The sequence below is a fragment of the Solanum pennellii genome, chromosome 7 (assembly GCF_001406875.1).
Source record: "Solanum pennellii chromosome 7, SPENNV200".
NCBI lineage: Eukaryota > Viridiplantae > Streptophyta > Magnoliopsida > Solanales > Solanaceae > Solanum > Solanum pennellii.
This window is the reverse complement of record NC_028643.1, coordinates 77452780-77473263: the sequence shown is the minus strand read 5'-3', so window position 1 is coordinate 77473263 and position 20484 is coordinate 77452780. Positions and strand designations below refer to the sequence as shown.

Here is a 20484-nt window from a genome sequence, read left to right as displayed (position 1 = left end):
TCTGAAAGAACTAAGGATGATAGAATTTATAAATCCTTTTGGTGAAACTGTTTTTTGTCATAGTTTGAAAAGAATTGAACTAATAATAAATCTCAAGTTGATTTACCTTTTAGTATAAGCCAAGTTTTATTAAGTCCTTAAATAAATACATCGTTCATACAACTTTTCAAATATTTCAAGGAAGAACCACAATTCAAAGAGTGTGACGTAGACATGCTTAACTCGTGATCTAGAGGTCATACGAGTATAACTTTATTGTTGTTCTAAGTATAATCAAATTAATTAACTAACCAAATAATATTATTTAAATATTCTAATGTTTTCCAAATTAAGTTTAGCACCAACAAACCAACTACTACTAAGGCTGTCCCCACCAGTATTTAGAATTTAGTCACAATAAGAAAAACAAAAAGAAGAAAGACTGTGTGTCATTTTCCACTTTAGGAACTCTGTTACAATCAAATGTGCCTAAACTTTCACATTGTGAAAAATAAGCTTCTATTCTTTAACAACTTACATGTGGAGGCAAAGTGAAGCAACACCAAACTCTTCTCTCCTTTTAATTCCAAAATATAAAATAATAATATATCCTCATTTATTATAACTTTTTTTCCTATAAGATTCATTCTTTAAGATCAAACCTATATAATTCATACAGTCTAGTAATATCAAAAAATAGTTTCGGGACTTTTGTGATATTTGAGAACTTTGGTGTGACAATAAGTTGAGTGACCATCTACGAAATCAACTCCTGGAAAGAACTTTACATACTATAGATACAAGTTTGATTCTTGCTAGTGGTCTCATATCGATAGGAGTAGGTGCTTGTAGCTCGTTCGCAAGTTTACTATTAGTAAAAGGTAGTGTTATGTCTCTTTCCTTCAAACAACTAAAATTCTTGAGTTTTCTTCACTAAGAAAAATCAATATAAACTTTGGTAAAAAAAGAAAGGCTGCAAGACTTGTTATGTAACCTTCATGCTAAGCAAGGTTAGGTGATTGAAAACAACACTCACATCCACCCCTCCTAGTACTTCCTTTTACATCATATCTCTACAGGGTTATTCTGCATTCTTATTCTCTCAGTTATTGTTTGCCTAATTAATCATTAGGCCAAAAGTACCAACATTCTTGTTAATAGTCAAATTTCAAGAACTTTTCTTTCTGCCTATTTTTGGGCAGATTGATCAATTTTTTGACTTTGTTATTGAGTGTTAAGAGCAATGCAGCTTCACATATCACCAAGTTTAAGGCATGTTACTGTTCTGCCTGCTAAAGGTTTCAAGGAGTTCATTAAAGTTAAAGTTGGCTCCAAAAGATTATCGTATCGTATGGTGTTCTACTGCCTTCTGTTCCTTACATTCTTGCTCCGGTTTGTCTTCGTGTTAACAGCTATAGATACTATTGATGGAGAACGAAAATGTTCGACCTTAGGTACTTCTCTGTCTCTCTAGTTCTGTATACAGGATTTGGAACATATTATGTTAAGTTTGTATTCTACTTAGTACTATCTCTTACAACATATAGTAGAAGTAATGCTAAGTTTATCGCGTGGAATGTACGTGTTACAATGGAAAGAATAGCAAACACATAGTAAGTTTAGAGAGTTAAATGATGATCAGAACAATGCTGCTCAATATTGCTCCTCCCTTTGTTAACTTTAATGAACAGAAAGGCTGAAAATTGTTCTGCAATTTGGATTCAGGTTGCTTGGGAAAAAAAATTGGACCAAGGATTTTGGGGAAACGTCTTGAATCAACTGTACGCTTCTGAGCCGTGTATCTTTTCCCTTGTGCATACTGCTGTGATATTCGATATTTCCTTAATGGTGTGCTTGTTTAGTATCAAATATTGGAATTGTATAGTCTTGTTTCTTATATTATTCTGCATTTGTTAGGTTCCCGAGGTGATATATCGAGTATTGGAGGAACCTTCAGACCAAACTGATACACAAACAAGGCCTGAATCTCCTCAAACATTAGAAGAATTTATTGCAGAAATGAAGGATGGAAGACCAGATGCGAAAACCTTTGCTGTCAAGCTTAAAGCTATGGTATATTTACTCTTATCATGCTTTCTACATCATATATAGGAATATATATGTAGTATAATTTTGAAGTGGCACATTATGTCATAGGCAACAAACTTCTGTTGACAAAGAACTAGTAGTGAAGAAAAAGGCAATAAGATATCCATATTTAGGTACTCCAGGCCAGACGCGGATCCAGGATTTTAGGTTTATGAGTTCCTACAATGACCTCAGGTTAATAACACAGTACTAACTGTTGTCAGAGTCAAATATTAATGGTTTATTGGTAATCTACTAAATATACGTATACAGAATTTGGGTAAAAGCTGTTGGGATCACGTAAACCTCCGTAAACAGGCCTTTGAAAACCTACAAGAAATCTTAGTTTAAACAGTTCCTCATAATGTTCCCTGTGTTCAGGTCAAGGCCTGATTTTTGTCTATTCTTTTTGCAGGTCACTCAGCTAGAAGAGAGGACTAGAACTGCCAAAATCCAAGAATATTTGTATCGTCATGTGGCATCTAGTAGCATCCCGAAACAGCTGCACTGCCTTGCTCTCAAGCTAGCACATGAGCATTCCACCAATTCCAATGCCCGTCTCCAGTTACCATCGCCTGAGCTTGTCCCCGCTCTTGTTGATAACTCTTACTTCCATTTCGTCCTTGCCTCTGACAATATTCTTGCTGCTTCTGTCGTTGCATCATCACTCGTGCAAAATTTCATCCGGCCTGAAAAGATAGTTCTTCACATTATCACAGATAGGAAAACATATGCACCTATGCAAGCTTGGTTTTCGTTGCATCCTTTAACACCTGCTGTCATTGAGGTTAAAGGGTTGCATCATTTCGATTGGTTCACGAAGGGGAAAGTCCCGGTTATGGAAGCTATGGAGAAAGACCAAAAAGCCAGGTCACAGTTCAGAGGAGGGTCATCAGCAATTGTAGCAAACAAAACTGAGAAACCTAAAATCATTGCAGCAAAATTACAAGCCCTCAGTCCCAAATATAACTCACTGATGAATCACATAAGGATACATTTGCCCGAGGTAAGCCCTGAACTCTACAACATATATATACATGTAACATCCATATCTCGGACTCCAACTTGTTTGAGACTGAGGCTTAGATGTTATTGTGTATATACATGTAACATCCGTATATCCGATCCCAACTTGTTTTAGACTGAGAAGTAGTAATTGGTTAGTGTATATATGCATATGACATCCATATAGTGATTGATTATACTGAGATGTAAGAATTTCTTTCCAGCTATTTCCCAGCCTGGATAAGATAGTGTTCCTGGACGATGACATTGTTGTTCAAACGGATCTTTCACCTCTATGGGACATCGACATGAATGGAAAGGTGAACGGGGCAGTTGAGACATGCAGGGGAGAGGACAAGTATGTCATGTCAAAGCGATTCAAAAGCTATTTAAACTTTTCTCATCCATTGATAGCAGAACACTTCGATCCAAGTGAATGCGCGTGGGCCTATGGCATGAACATTTTCGATCTAGAAGAATGGAGGAAAACAAATATAAGTCACACATACTACTACTGGCTTCAACAGGTAAAACACAACTAACATAAAATAAAAAACTCTGTTAGTTCGAAAATATCCCAAATTCGTTATCTGATACAACTATTTTTTATGCAGAACTTGAAATCAGACCTAAGTTTGTGGCAGCTAGGTACATTACCTCCTGGTCTAATCGCATTTCATGGACACGTACACACCATTGATCCTTTCTGGCACATGCTAGGACTCGGGTACCAAGACAATACAACCTTAGCAGAAGCTCAAAGTGCTGGTGTGATTCACTTCAATGGTCGAGCTAAACCTTGGCTCGATATAGCATTCCCACAACTTCGACCATTGTGGACTAAATACATTAACTTCTCTGATAAACTTATCAAAAGTTGTCATATTAGAGCGTCTTGAAATGAGCTGGCAAAAGAACGAGTATTGTTGATAAACGAGAGGACTAAGTTAGGGGAGAGTTCACACGAATGGAAAGGCCTCCAATTCCTGATGAGGAATGGCAATAGGCCTGATCTTAACACACTGGAACTCTTCGCGATTACTTGAATTTCTTGTTCTCTGATGTATTTTATTTTGCAGTTTAGATTCTACACAATATTATCCATTCTTTCAACCAAAAATACTTATACAGATATCATAAAAAGACGCTATATTTTCAAGTTTTACGCGTGATTTCCAGGTATATCATGCAAAATTTATTCGATAAATATGTGAAATCAAAAACTCAAATAAACTACAACCTACTTAGTACATATGTTAATGCTCCCTAGCTCTAATTAGTAAAATCATTCCTCTAATTATTTATAGGTAATTAAAACACAGTTCTTAATCAACAATCGTTATATCAAAATTTCATATATACATCGAAAAAATGGAACTATCAACTAAAATTACACTCGTTCTGAATCCTCTGACTCTGTTTCTCGTTCAACAGCATCAACGAACCCTTTGATGATTCTGTTTCTTGTGGTGCAAGTAAGATTTAACACCAAGTTTATAACCTGAGGACGATAAATTCGATCTTGGATTGAATTTCTTGCCACAACCAATGCACATAATGATAGTACTACTTGTAGTAACATAATATTTGCAACATCTTGGACATTGTTTCTTCTCAACCTTTGAATTACCTCCGCGTCTAACACGAGCACGATCGTCATGAGAACAGTAGTTACGATAAACAATTGATGTTTCACTAATTTTGTTATAATGCATTAAGTCAAGTTGTTGAATTTTGGTGTCACTTTCTTGTACTTCTTTCTGATCAGATTTTTCCAATAACAGAGAACTGTGGCATGGAAGAAAATACAATATTTTTTCCACCAACGACATTGTTGCTACGATCGAAATTAAAATCTCTTTGACGTTCTCGAAATTGGTAGAGTTATTATGAAAAAGCGAATATTAAGGGATGCAAAAATATATAAGAAGTGATTTAAGTTTTTTTTTTTTTTTTAAGTCGTTTTGCGTTTAAGTTTCGGATTTGTAATAATTTTGGAAACTTGTTCCATAACTTAATTAGTAAAATTAATAAAAGTTACCTTGGAAACTTGTTCTATAACTTAATTACTAGAATTAAGAAAATTTACCTTAATTAAGTTTAAGTAATCTTTAGAAATTCGGACAACTACCATAAATTTTCTTTTTTTTGACAGGGATAATTGGACTTTTTGATTTGGTAATAATTCTTGTTGGCGGCTAAGCATTTGTTTTATCGTTGATTAATTAAATACTAGGGAAAAACTACCAAATCACACGAATATTCCTATCATATTTTTAATTCTCCTTATAATTTAAAATAATTACAAATAGTCTCATTAATTATTAATATTTTCTTACTCTCTTTGTTCGATATTAGTTGTGCATATTGATTTGACATAAAATTTATAAAACAAATAAATAATAAGAGTAATGTTACTGTATTACTCTTTGAATATATTAAATTTAATACTTTGGAAAATATATTAGATATTGAATCATATCATATATTATTATAAGTGTGAAGCTCCAAAATCCAAAGTTGAATTACCATTTTACCCCTATAATAGTTAATTATGTTTTAGATATTAGTTCATATGATAGATATTATTAAATAATACTTACTGAAATTAATAACATAATAAAGACCTAATTCAATTCTTAAAGTGGAAATTTATTGTCCTTCATTCATAATTGATTTCTAGATAAAATTTTACTAGATAAAAAAATATACATGCATTGGAATAAATAATTTCAAAAATATAGCAATAATGATTTAGCCTTTTAAGTTACCTACTTTTATTATGCTCTTTAAACCATTGTCATTTTTTTTAAAAAAAAAAACTCATATTAAGGTGTTAGGTTAAAGATATCAAAAGGTCACTTCTTGAATCACTTAATTTGTAACGTTTTTATCTTCTATTAGCAGATTCTCCATTTTCCTATATTATGTATTCTACTTTCTCATGTAATCATGTTATCTCTATTATTTTTTTATATGAGTTTTTTATGCTCAATGTTTTATTTATCTTTATTTTAACTCATCTATTTGTTGAATATTTCAACTACTAAAGAATTTTGTTAATTTGACTTTTTTTATGAAGATACAGTTAAGAAATGACGTTAATATTTCATAGTGATGATGTAGTAAGTGAAGCAACACACATTGAACTGTTTCAAGTGGTATCGATTTCCAGGTAATATATCATTGTTCCTTACATGCAATTAATTGCTTCTATGTAAGTTGATGTGGTCTTAATAAATTTTTTGTTTGATTTTTATACAAAAATCATTATATAGAAGTTGAGACGGAACACTTAATTGGATTCTCGAATAAAAAAAAAGAGTCTTTTACACAAGGACAAGAAGAAAGACTTCTAACTTACTCACTGCATTCATGAAAATCAATGGAATATCCTACAAGACAAAAAGTTGATGTGATTTCTGTCCAAGTGAATCCAACTCACTAACAAAAAAATTAAAGAAAGATTAAAAAAAAATTACCATGAAGAGAATAAAAATGAAGATGAAGAGATTCAATGGTGTCTTATACGTTGATATGAACCACTGTAACTTTATTCTTTAAATTTACGAGGAAATAAATTATTGACGAAATTTGTGAAATGTACATATATATCTTTGGGTCGGTAACAAATGTGATAATAGCTAATTCTTGATATATATATATATATATATATATAGTCTAAATTTATTTTTTGCAGTACAAACTTTATATGAAGGATTTTAGGATAAACGTGCAACGCACGTTCTCGGAAACTAGTAATTACATAAACAAGAAAAAATAAATCTTCCTTCTGAATTCACTGATTAGCAAATTAATACATAGAAAACCTGAGTATGAAAATATGTCCTAACAACATCAAATTCCACATTACATATACAAGACGCCAACCTTTGATGATCTTGTTGGTTTATGAACCGAGGACGATCAATTTCTTGCCACATCCATGTATTATAAGTCACTACAATTAATAATTCAAAACGTTTAAAAAATTTATGAAAAACTTACGGTAAAAAAATAAAATTGTTTGAGTCTCGAAATTCAAAAAGTATCATATAAAATGAAACGAAGAGAGTAATTCCTACTAGTTGGATAGTATTTAGCTAATGGAACCGAGAAAATGTAGATACAGTTTATAGTTAAATTTATTTAATTTTACACATAAAGCAAACATTAAGCCGTTACCAGTTTCAAAGTCGCAACTTATCTATCATCAGCAAAATACAGTAAGGGGAGTTGAGCCAGAACTAATGCAACCGGAGGACATTGACTAGACGATTAATTTAAGGTACAGTGAAGGCAACCTTTGTAGGCATTAAGCTGCGACAAGTTAAGCAACTGGAGGACGGAGGACGTGGTCCTGTGAAGTATCAACAGCAGCAGGAGGCATGAATTGCCACATTGCGACACCAGGGTAACTCATGATTGGCACCAGCTTGCTTCCTGGAAATTGACCATGAGCAGCAAATGCAGAAGGTATAGCAGGAGGCAAGTAACTAGGCTGTGCACTTGTAGTCTTTAGTTGTTGCTCTAGCTTCTCCTTTTCAGCTTTCAGCCTCTGTTTTTCATCTCGAAGCTCGGTTTTCTCAACCTACACAAGTTAACACATGCTTGAAGTTCAGGAGCAGAAGAGTGAAGTGATGTTGTTCTAGCTTGTCTTGTCACCATTACAAAATGGAAAAGCCTTGGTACCATTAAACAAATGGAATGACAGATGCAACATTAAGAAAAATTCAACTTTCTACTAGGAGCATTGCGAGGGGAATTAATACTAGCCTTTAACTCCTTGATCTTTTCTTGCAGATTCAAGTTTGAATCTTTCAACTTTTGAGCTTCATCACGTAACTGGGTCACCAAGCGAACAGCATCAACAAGAATAGCGGATTTGTCTGTTTTAGGGGGTCTTCCAGGCTCAAGGAGTGCACCCAATTCCATGAACCTGATAAGTAGATCAATTTTTAGCAATTAAGGATGAAATAAAATGGAGAAGTTTTTATGAAATGGGTTGTGAGATCACTTGTCATTCAGCCTATCTCTTCGCAGTTTCTCTCTGCAAGCTTTGGAACTTGTTGGAGCACATGATTCAACCCTTGCCCTGTAACAATTACCTAAATGATGAGAGAAAATAGTAAACAGATATAGGTCAAGACATCTGACTTTCCTTTCAACAGTAAAATTGAGGCCCCGGAGCTAAAAGGAATACTTCAACCAACAAATTCGTTCAACTTGGATTGTAATTATAGGATTAGGAATATATCAGTGGGACTTCATGTAACATGTTAAATCACACGATGTTTAAGCGTTTATGAACTTGAAGAATGCCAGGGCATAGTGAATTCTTTCGAATAGAGACTTAAGAATATGTCTTGAATTATGCAGATATACCTAATGCAGGCTTTTAAATCAAGAACATATAAATCGGTTGAATGGATTCTACATTCTCAAATCTTGCCAGTTAAAAGCAGAATACAACAGATTTTTCAAGATGATGAATCACAGAAATAAAAAAGGATTTAAAAAGACTCAAAACTTAGAAAGAGAGTGGGAAATGTGTCACCTTGCAACTTTAAATAATAATTATATGAAACAGAAGCTAATCAAATTAAACTACATTTAACAATTGAGTGCAGCACCACATGTTTATTCAACATCAATGATGGAGATCAGCATAAATGTCCAGAAAAGGCAAAAATTCTTACCGTTTCTTAGAACCACTTTCCTTGGGGCAATCTGATTCACCAATCGACCCATCGATTTCAGAACTAGAAACAAGCACAAAAAAGAAGGAAAAACCAAAGTCAAAACAAAAACAATAGAAAGAAGATATCCTTTGATTGCTAACATGAAATAGAAGAACTAGGCACATGAAAGAACGGAAATTATGTTTATGGAAACCCTACTTACCCCTACTGTTCTATTTTTCCAGCCAACATATCCAGCTTACGATGAAGGAAAGTTTTAGTCATTCAACTGGATACTAGACACAATGACCCCCCCCCCCCAAAACACACAGAAAGAATGCTAAGTTTAGCCAAGATAACAACATTTTTCTATTTCGTGTTTAATTAACAATTCTAGTAATTTTAGGAAAATGCATACAGGCAACACCAACTAGTCTAGGCCACACCCTTGGATGCTTGTGTTTAAAAACCTATTATTGACTATTGTAATAAGATGGGTCAAAACAGATCAGTATTAATATAGAGGATTATTAGCTGACCCAACTAGCAAGAGACTTGAGGTATAATTGTTCTTGTGGTGGTTCTAGAAGCAGCAGCACTAGTTGGTATTCTCCTTTACCATCTCGTCGCTATTTAGCTTCCTCCTCTATGCTTCCTTCTTTTTTTCAGTCTATCTTCAAATATCCACACACATCTTTTTTCTTATCTTCCTCCTCCATATCCGTTCCTCTTTCTACTCTACACCTCGCTTTCCCCCCTTTCTGTTCTCAATAAGTTAAGAAGTAATATCTTTCTCTATTAACTGTTGTCAAGATTCTGCACACTAGACTAAGCTTTTCCAGTTTTCTACTTCCAAAAACGATGTTTAACGATATATTGTCCATCCCTTTATAACCTTGTTATCATGTCTGCGCTAATTCTGTTTACCTCTTTATGCACACTGGATGCTCTGTCCTAAGTATTTTCCTATCCTCCATCCTCAGTACATCCTCCTTTGTATTGTTTCTTATCCAATCTCTGCCACTACTACCAGGTTCTGATGATGCACATCAGTAGGCTTAATGCAAGTTTCCAATGAAAAGTTGGTAGCATGCGAGGGAAGACAGTAAAATATGCAGCGACATTATATCTTCAACCTGCTCCTCCACTAAAGGCAACTTATACTAGGTTGCACTCAAGACCATTAACTTTCTATCTCTATAACTTGGATAAAGAGAAAACTTCCAGTAATTTGATACTTAAAGCATTTGCCTCCGTTCTATAGTTGAAATCGAGACTCTAACATAAGGATACAGGACTAAAGTTATACAAGATACTATTTTCCATCGTATATAGTTCTACATTTAAACTATATTTTCTTTGAAGGTAGATAATCCAACTCCATCACTTCCAGAAGTTGTAATTTTTCATCTGGAAAATGAAAAAACAAATGTTTCCAATCCTTAACTTAGACACAAGTAATACAGTGGCATCAAATCACAATAAGAGAAAGTAGAGCTAGATGGATACAACTCTAAATACCACAAATAATAACAGAAATCATGCCAAATTAAACTTTCTTTGGGCTCAAATCAACTCCAAATGTACATAAAAAGACCTTAAAGTTGTAAACTTCACAGCATATAGAGGAAAAACACAGTTGTTCCCTAAATAACAGATACATCACAGATTCATAAATCAGCTAAAAGATCCAAACTTCACCGAGTCACAAAAAAATAAGAACTTTACATACCTAACATTCCTTGAACCATTCAAATTCTGCACAGACCAGTTAAACCCAGATGCAGAAGCTGAGAAATTCGAATCAGGGACGCAACTATCTTCAAACCCGTAATCATAAAGCCAGTTGGTACTCTCCGGTGAAACCATCTCCGATCAGTCGCCGGTCAGAAGATGAAAAAAATAATTCTCCCTGGTAAATTCTCCGATGAGGGTTTCCAATTGCTGTTTGGATTGGAAAAATGTATTTGGGTAAAATTCATAATTTTTTCTTTCATATTGGCATTTTTTTATAAATTAAAATTAAAAAAAAAAAAACTAATGGGCTTCCACGATGTCGGCACATGATTGGGCTTTGTGCTTTGGGCCTGTCATTGTCTTGACGAAAACTTTGATAATGACTGGTTAACAACTTACACACACGGGGTAAAATGGAAAAATTACATGAATTAGTATATTTTAATAAATAATTATCGATTTTAGCGATACTTTTTATTTATTATAATTTATAGCAATATTATGTTAAACTTGCAATATGTATTAAAAGTGAATTATGTATGCAATTTTTATGAATTATAATTTTTTTTGAAATATATATGTTTATTTGGTAAAAGTTTGACATATTATATTATAAGTGTATTAAAATGTGTGATAAATGTATTATTCCTCATTAAAACTTGTATTATATGTGAATAACAAATTGTTCTTTGTAATATGTATTAAACTTGTATTATAAATGAATCGAAAGTGATCAAGTGAAAAAAATGTTATTACTATAAATGGTAAATCTTTTTTTGTTACAGTATATTTATGTAAGTTTTCTGATAAAAAAGGGAAAGTGCTTGTACACCCGATTTTTCGTGTCACGATTAAGTTATGTAATAAGTTTATTAATTTTTGTATGTCTATTCATTTTAGAATACTAATATCTTTTTATGAGATCCAATTTCAATTTCTTTCTTCGATCTTAGTCTGTTTTTCTTGAAGTTCACGCACATATAACTGAATTCAATTATTTTTACTGAAAGTTGAGTCGTATGAAACTATAAACATCACATATCTAATGTTTGTTAGAGCACTATGAATGAATTATACACTTTTTAAAAAGCGAAATATATATTAAATAACGATGTCCAAATAAAATACTTGTCTAGTTTATGAGTGAAGTAAAGGTTTTATAATGAAGATAGAACCTATGCTTAGTTGTAATGCTGTGATTGGTTAATAAAAACTTCTATAAGAAGAAAATGATTGAAAATAAGTGGCCTAAAATGCCCTTATGTAGTATCACTATCATAAAATGTCCAAAATCTAGGAGATGATGTAGACCATAGTAATCTACTAGTACATAAATTGGGAAGAAGTGTATAAATAAATTTAACTTTTGGGAATTTTTCAAATAAAAGTAGGGTTCTATTTTGATAATTTTTTTATATTATAGTATTTATTTCATTGAAAAATATAAGTAAAGTCAATCTTTTTAATAAATCGGAGAAATATAGCTGGTGAATGACATTGAGCTCACAAAAATTGGTGAGCTTGAGTGATTTATCATTAAGTTAAACCATATTATATTGTACATGTCATAAAAACTTGGATAAATTGCAGTCATACAAGTTGTGATTAGCCACTAAACAAGAATAATTGAGTACTTTTTTCCTACTATCTATGATAAGCTTTTGTATGATGATGATATCATATTATTCCTCTTGTGGACTATAAACTATAAAAATAATAATAGTAATAATTAGTTAGGTAGGATCCAATTGGATGTTAGAAGTAATGTTATATGATTAAGATAACTTTTTCCATATGGACGATGATTTAATTCTAAATAATTATGAATATAAGACAGATTACTTATGATGAAATTAATAGATACGTTATTTTTATGATAAAATTAATAAATACGTTATTCTTAGCCATTCATGCTCTTTAGAGAATTGGGTTGAGGGATCATGAATAGGGGGTGGGTGGGTGACTAAATTGCTTCCAAACGATTACTTATTCATAGGTTATTATAAATTAAAGTTATGTTACTTTTATATATAAATTCATACTAATGCTTATGTAATGTGGAGTACAACGTCAGGATCAACTTAGCAGTTTGAATAAAATAATATTTGGTTAGTATTATAATATATGATTGCTATTAGGTAAATTGCAATGCCAGTAAAGCATACATTTGATTAATGAAATATGCTGTTTCTGTGGCAGAACAAACTTTTCAATAATTTTTCGCTCTGAATAATAAATTATTTTTTCTACATTTGAGACATAAAAAAAGAAATATTCGATACAAATATTAATGATTAATTCTAGTACTCGGAAAATCAGAACATACATTTAAAATTATAATTTTGTTTTGCCTTGAGACTAATTATGGATAAAGAAGTGAAATTTAATAAGTGAGTCCAAATTTTACGATATCCATCTATCTTCTTCCTCGAATATAGTGTTACTTGTCGTTTTAATCCGATTCTACAATGCGTTCCTCGGAACGAGAAAGTGGAACTACTTGACAATACATATTACAACAAATTAAAACTCGATTCGCATCATTATATTCGACGAAAAGAATAAGAGAAGTTGTAATAGGAAAAGCCCATTTGTCATTTCTATCACAGGCCCATGCATTAATGGACAATGTCCAGCAAAAAGCCCATTTGTCATTTCTATTACAATTACAATTATGATATATAGACATAAAAACAAGGATCACGTCTCAGATCCAAACAAGTCAGATCAACTACATGATCTACAACGTAAGAACGAACGTTTCATCAAATGAACTTTGGATCACAGATCTTATTTCTGTTTGCTTTAGACTAAAAAAACACATGTAATATAAAGTTACAACAAAAGGAGATTTAAGTTGTAAAAATGGAAAGTTACAACACTTGGGTAACTTCGTGAAAGAACATCAGAAGATAAATGTTTCAAAGGGGAAGGCCCTTTGCTGTTACAGATACATAAGGCAGTATTCATCTCTCTCCACACTATACAAATCGAAGGTGGATTCGGTTAGAGGGTGTGTTTTACTTCTGTTAAAATCATATGCCAATCATATAGAATAATACAGACCACACGCGGTTCCTAAAACTAGAACGAGTGTTCTATAAACACAGAAAATGAAAAATTAGCCAATGCTCAAGCGAGAATCTGATGAACGCATGCTTGTTTGACGTCTTGGAATACCTATCTCACACGCATTAACCCTTGCTGCAAATCGGAGTGAACATAGGGACTCACCAGTAGAAGAAGGATCTGGAGCTACATTGACAAACATCAACGTCTTCGAGTCACCACCTAGACAAGGCTGATTAAACATGCAACAGTCAGAAACAAAGGTACCCAACAATCTGCATTAGTAATACCATTAGACATTACATCTCAAAATAACTTCATAACAACCAACTCAGCTTTTGGAAACAGATACAACAGTCAATTTTTTTCTATCTTTCGTTTAGTTAGGCTCAAAAAGCATACTCATTCAACACATCTTAGGACTCAAAATAAGATAAAGAGCCAATCCTTATTTTTAAATTTGAGTAAAAGCAAATTTTACCTGGAGAAGGTATGTAAGCTTTGAGTTTCTAAATGGTACATGCTCCTCTTTCTTTGCAAGTGCAAATATAACATCACTTAAAGATGATAAACTCTTGTTGATAGCCTAAATGAAAGTCAGAAATAGGCTTAGCATAAATTTCTAAAAATAGGAAGCTTTGTAAAGAGAATGAGTAACTCAAATAACCTGAGTTTCTTTCAACCGATCTCCAGTAGACCCACTCTTAGATAGGCGCTCACTGCCAGCAAGATCAATCAAATTGAGTACGCCTTGTACTTGTTGTTCTGTGCTCTACATACATAGACATGAAACTATTAGTCCATTCAAAAATCTAGTTCTGAAATAGACGATCCAAATGGGCGTGCTACATACAATATTCTCACCTCATTAACACCCGAAATTCTTAAAGTGAAAACAAAATGACTTCTTGAAGAATTTTCATTCATCTGAGTCTTGCCGACAGACCTGCATGCATAATTCAGTAAGATAAAAAATTCTAAATTAAAATCTTTTTGGGTTCCACCAAATAAAGCAACCAAGAAGCATTAAAATAAAATAAGTTCCTCTCAAAATCATCCTATTTTCGTACTAAATCAAGAAAGAAATGCTGAGGAAAAAAGAGAAGCTGTATTTTTGTACCTGCTTTGTGCAGCACGCCTTAGAAGAGAAGAGACCTTGCTACTACTTTGAACATCTACAACTGTCAGATCTGAGACATGGGTGTGACCATTTGCATCATGTTTGATTGTATATTGCTTTCCGCCATTTTCAGGTCTTGAAGCATCGAAACCTGACAAAAGGTCCCGAATAGTCTCGTTGTATATTTCAAGCATTGAGACCTAAAGATAATGTGGAAAACCAATGTCAGAAAAGACAAACAAATAGAAGAGAAACAGACTAATTACTGATCAAGAAGAGTTACAATTTCTCACCTGCATTTCATATTTCCACCCTTGTGCTTGAAGAGACTGCCGGGTCTCAAATACCTGTTCTAAAGTGCGGGGTATTAGTCCTTTATTCTCTGCACTTTCTGGGTTGCCCATCATTGTATGCGTCTTGCCAGAACCAGTTTGTCCATAAGCAAATATGCAAACCTGAAAAAATAGATGAGAATCAGCTATGGATGAGGCTTTTTATGTTTATAAATTGAATGATTTGACATATCAAAAGAAAAACGAATACAACGGCATTTGTCTGGACATAGAGTTATAAGAAAGAAAGAAAGCTTTTGACACAAACCAAAAGTATACTTGGAACTTAAGACCTTAGACATACTATGACATTTCTATGGTCTTAAGAGCATTTCATTGAGAGTAACATTTGCTTTTCCTTACTAACGCGAGACTACTGACTTGCATTCATACACAAAGTTTAAAAATATATCACCTTATAACCATCACACGACAGCAAACATCAATTGTTTTTCTTTATTAACACGAGACTTGCAGAGAATGCGTAACTCAAATAACCATCAAGAGCACTCTGTACAATGTTTAAAAATACATCACCTTATAACCATCAAGAGCACTCTGTACAAGCTGGGATATCTCAACAAAAACATCTTCTTGTGAAGCCTCGGGCGTGAAAACTTTGTCAAATGTGAAGGAATGCTTTTGTCCTTGGTAATAGAAATATTAAATCAATGTTAACAGATAACCATCAAGAGCACTCTACAGAAATACAAATAATATCTGGTTAAATGTGATAGAAACACATACTCACCATTTTGTGCCAAGTCAATGCCTCTCCCTTGTGCTTCCATTGAAGATGGAAAAGAGACGACATTTGCTTCTGCACCAACACCATCTTCAGATAATAAAGGTCTCACTCTACAGAAAACCCGTATGTTGCCTTTCAATTCCTGTATAAAAAACATTCATAATTTTACAGTGCACTTTTAAGATATTAGTTGCATATCATGTATGTGAACTTTACCAGTATAGTATTGTGCAATTTTTTCCGAAGTTTCTCTCCTTCCACAACTTTTGTTTCTGCATCAACAAGACGCTGACGCAAATCAAAAATTACTTTCTTTTGCTCCTCATATTCTGATCTGGTTTCGAGTGCTGACATGTCGGACATCTGACAAAACGGTAAAATATTTAAGAGAAATATTACAGCTTATGAGGTATATGAATCTCAATATACACAGTGAAAGTGTGTTTTCAAGCCATATTGTAACGCACCTCTAATCTCTTCTCCGCACAAGTAAGTTTTTCTTGCAATCTGTTAATTTGTTCAGATTGAGACAGACAACTTGCCTGAGGAAAAAACCAGGAAAGAAGGATGTTTACTACAAATATATATTGCTTTGTGAAGTTAAGACAAACAAATAAAACAAGACGGACCTCCAGCTCGTTTGCCCTTACTGTCATGTTCTCTAACTCAGCAACAGATTTCCCATTACATTCCTTATATTTTAGTAATTCAGCACTTAGAACCTGGACTTGACACAACTGTTGATCACGATCATCTCTCATCTTTTGTAAATCTCCCCGCAAACATCCAACTTCACTTGCTAAAGTTTCTTTTTGTTTGACAGCCTCATCTTGAACAGCCTTTTTAAGCAAGAAGGAAGAATAAGAATATGACAAACACAAGAGCCATTCTTCAGAGCTTATACAACCTACTAGTCCAGATATTTAGAATAATCCATGATAAAATTAGATACTTAGAGACATCAACAGACCAAGCAGATGCTACTTCGGAGAAAAACACCATACCAAGAAAACCCCAAGAATCATAAATGTTATCTAGAATTCTGAATAGTGACATAATGCCGTCAAATTAGCTACCGGACCATAATGTTAGTTGTGGCTACAGGTTGCAGAAAGCAACTGAGAGCTTCAAGTAAGAAAAAGCAGTTCTTTAATTCCTAAAATGAAGCAGACATTTGCATTGCAGCAGAGTTTAAGTTAACTTGACCAGATGCTACATATAAGTATTCAAATAGTGGAGACGGAAACAAATAAGCTGCATCGATGCTAACAACAGGAGACAAGGAACCAACATGAAAATCTGAAACTTACTCTAGAGGAAGAGAGCTGTTCCTGCAAAGAAGTATAGTGACCTCTGAGAGTGCTGAGATTTTCAAAAACAGCAGCTTTCTCCTTCTCCACTCGCTTTAATGTTTCATTTGTTGAAGCAAGTTCGGACTGGAGCTTACTGTTGTACTGCTGTAAACTTGTATTGTACTCCTGTAACCGCTTGTACATTTCATTTAGTGATTGAATCTGCAGATATAAGCAAGACGTAAATCCAACCAAGCAATTCACTACTATAATCAAACCAAAACAATACCTTGTACATCTCCTTACCTTCTGATTTGCACTTGAATTGTCCTGTTGAGATCTCTTGAGCTCTTCAGAAACTGAAGCTTGCAGTTTCTCTGCTGCATCTCTAGCTTCTTTCTCTCTACTAAAAGAATCCATCGCTTCCTGATCAAAATGTCAAATAATTCAGAGACAAAGCTATTATTTGCCACAGCGAAAGCTCCAACAAAAATCCCAAATTTATGAAACATGATCTTTGCCCAGCCTCCTACCAATTTGGCTGACTCCTCTTTTGCACACTTTTCTTGCAGAGCTTCAATAGTTTTCCTTAACTCCATTATGATTGAGTTCAACTCTTCCTCTTTGGCTTTCATTAGCACCTCTAAAAAAAATGCAAAAGAGCTAAAATAAGTCTGTTATTCATTGGACAGCACTAACTTGTACAAGAGGAACACATTCATACCCATTTCGTTGCACTTCTTTTCTGCTGACTCTAACAAGTTTTTAAGTGATGCCTGTTGTGTGACATTGTTTTCTTCAAGCTGCTGGAACCACTTAATGCAAAGCTTAAGTCTTCTTATGTATTCTGACATGAGATCACACTTTTCCTGATAGGAACAATATAAATCAAATTAACATTTCTACAACCTAGCAAGTAATGGTAAATTAACCAGAAGAATCAATTCAACATCTCACCTTAGTGTTAAACTTGTTCTTAGTTTTCAATTTCTCCCCGAGTAAAGCTTCAACATCCTCTTTTGTAAACTCAAAGACAGGGCCATCTGAACCAGCAGTACTCGGTGGTCCACTGGCTGGAGCCAGATCTGGAGCCGCATTCACCACTGCAAATGCTTGCCTAATTGGTCTACCACCAGTAGCTGCAGTCGGCATTCTCGGATTCGCAATTTTCCTCTTCTTCTCTACTGTTATGTCATCTGTCGCATACTTACTCTGCAAGACCCAAAAATTCAAAAACTCCCAAAAATCAAACTTAAGAAACACCCACAAATCAAAACCTAAAAACAAAACATGGGATTCTTCAATTAATCAAAATAAGCCCCAAAAAACAAAAATTCAAAAAACACCCACAACTTTAAACCCAAGAACAAAACATGGGGTTCTTCAATCAATAAAAAAAAACCCGAAAACCCAAAAATTCAAAAACACCCACAAATTAAAACACAAATTCAAAACATGGGGTTCTTCAATCTTCCAAAAATAAGCCAAAAACAAACACAAAACTTCACATACATAAGAAATGATTGCTTACATTGGAAGGACTAGAAGGAAGAGGCGCTCTGTTCTGGTTCCTGGGAGGAGCCATTCTGAAAAAAGATTCGTAATTATGAAATGATAAAGAAGAGAGAGAAAAGACAAAGAAGTTAAAATCAACGATTTGATTTGGGGATTTTTGAACTTTGAAGTAGTGGGTCCGTGGATTGTAATCGAAGCTATATCCCCCAAATACTATCACTGCCGTTGCTTTGAATTGCAGTAAACTGAAAAACCCACACTGATGAATTTGAGAACAAAAAAAGATTAATTATCTTCTACTGTCTTCTCTCTCACACACACTCTGCAACCCTAATTGGTAATTTGGTTTTGATTTGTCTGAATCGACGGAAGTTTGGCTAAAAAACGACGCAGTTTTGAAGAATTTTGAATTTTTTTGAAATGGAAGCAGGCGCTATGGCCTTTTTCGATTCGTTGAAATGTAGACTACCGATTATACCCCTAACGGTCCAATTTAATACTTCATCATTACTTGCACTTATATTATGTACTTTTTTTTTTAACCTAAATTTTATTTTTGATTTCATTTGACACTATTTTCTTAATTTTTGATAAAATATAAAATTAATGTATTTTGATTTTTCAAATAATTTAACTTTAGATTTATTCTTGAGTTGTGGTTATTCGAAATAATCAAGAGATAATGTATGCGTACATATTTAATGTTGTCGTATCGTTGTGAATTATATTAATTTGTTGTTATGTTATTTTTATAGTTGTAAATTTTCTTAATATATTTTTTGTTGGGAGAAGTCGATTCACAATTTAAGATTTAAATGAATCTGATTTATAAATGCTATATTTGTCTCTATTTAATATAAGTGCTTTTATTATAGTAGTAAAGATTCCAAAAATACGTATAAAATCATAAATTTATTTTTTTTTAAAATATTTAATTATATATCTAATCAAATATTATCACATAAATTATTCGGAATTATATTTTCTTCCATTTACATTTCGCCGGTCGAGGATTTAAATATTGGGGTCCTCCAACGAGGCTCCATATGGCGCTTAGAAATCGTTGGTGTAGCTTTTAATTGACTTTTCTAAAATATTTCAATATTTACTATAGATTTTTTTTTAATTCTTTATTTTTATCATTTTAAAATTGTGTACCCTTAGTAAATATAATCTAATTAATACTTATCCAAAGATATGATAATTAAGAAGAGTGAATAATATCTTTTCGAGCTCATTTCGTCTATAATTTTTTAATAAAATTATCAGATATCAATTTGAATTATTTAGGATCAAAGAATCTATTATTTATAAACTCGTATTTTTCGACTTAACATACATTTGAATAATTTTAAGAAAATATATAAGGTCTATATATGCTTAGGTAACTTGAGTTACAAAACAAATGGAATTGATCTTTTGCCTTATCTTGCGTCTTATGTGTGTCAAGAATACTATTCTAACTTTTTAACTTTTTCCCTCATTGGATAAAAATTATAATATAATGTTTTTATAGTGCTCTCAATATGCCAATAATAGCTATAAAGATTAGCATTGGTAATATATCTTTTCACTTATTGGTGTTTTGTACTAATCCTTATAGTCCTTTTCAACACACCTTTTCCTTAATCTTCTTCATTAGCCTAACATATTCATGTGTTATTTTCACAATTAGATAGTCTTTTACTATTAAAAAAATATCTCTAACACTTTGATTTATGCCTAACGTGTTTAGTTAACATGACAAAATGTGTAAAAGACTGTCATGTACATAGGCTTTTTAATAATTTAAAGTTTTTATCACATATTATTTCTAGTTGTCACCTAAGATTAAAAGAGCACAACCACGAGGGACCTTTTTTCAAAGGTGTGATGTTAACTTCTTGCCTTTTTTAGGTGTCACCATTTCATCCACCTT

At 33.1% G+C, this 20484-nt stretch overlaps 3 protein-coding genes across 3 annotated transcripts; 1 reads left to right on the top strand and 2 right to left on the bottom strand.

The window, feature by feature from the left end:
- The first annotated feature begins 646 nt into the window (after positions 1-646).
- LOC107024439 (probable galacturonosyltransferase 12) lies at positions 647-4231 on the top strand. The gene is made up of 6 exons (XM_015225423.2): positions 647-1433; positions 1705-1760; positions 1897-2052; positions 2483-3073; positions 3297-3599; positions 3687-4231. Exons 1-6 carry the CDS (start codon positions 1223-1225, stop codon positions 3969-3971), a joined length of 1602 nt encoding a protein of 533 aa, XP_015080909.1. The 5' UTR covers positions 647-1222; the 3' UTR covers positions 3972-4231.
- Positions 4232-7140: 2909 nt separating this feature from the next.
- LOC107026335 (transcription factor ILR3) lies at positions 7141-10775 on the bottom strand. Its single transcript, XM_015227265.2, has 5 exons — positions 10486-10775; positions 8772-8834; positions 8090-8167; positions 7849-8011; positions 7141-7663 (listed from the first exon to the last, which is right to left on the bottom strand). Exons 1-5 carry the CDS (start codon positions 10620-10622, stop codon positions 7403-7405), a joined length of 702 nt encoding a protein of 233 aa, XP_015082751.1. The 5' UTR covers positions 10623-10775; the 3' UTR covers positions 7141-7402.
- A 2525-nt stretch (positions 10776-13300) lies between these two features.
- On the bottom strand, positions 13301-18636 carry LOC107026423 (kinesin-like protein KIN-14N). The gene is made up of 17 exons (XM_015227387.2): positions 18583-18636; positions 18009-18263; positions 17776-17920; positions 17585-17694; positions 17358-17477; positions 17070-17273; positions 16389-16598; positions 16227-16301; positions 15976-16122; positions 15763-15901; positions 15549-15658; positions 14973-15134; positions 14680-14879; positions 14424-14505; positions 14227-14331; positions 14041-14145; positions 13301-13791 (listed from the first exon to the last, which is right to left on the bottom strand). Exons 1-17 carry the CDS (start codon positions 18634-18636, stop codon positions 13612-13614), a joined length of 2403 nt encoding a protein of 800 aa, XP_015082873.1. The 3' UTR covers positions 13301-13611.
- Between the last annotated feature and the right edge of the window lie 1848 nt (positions 18637-20484).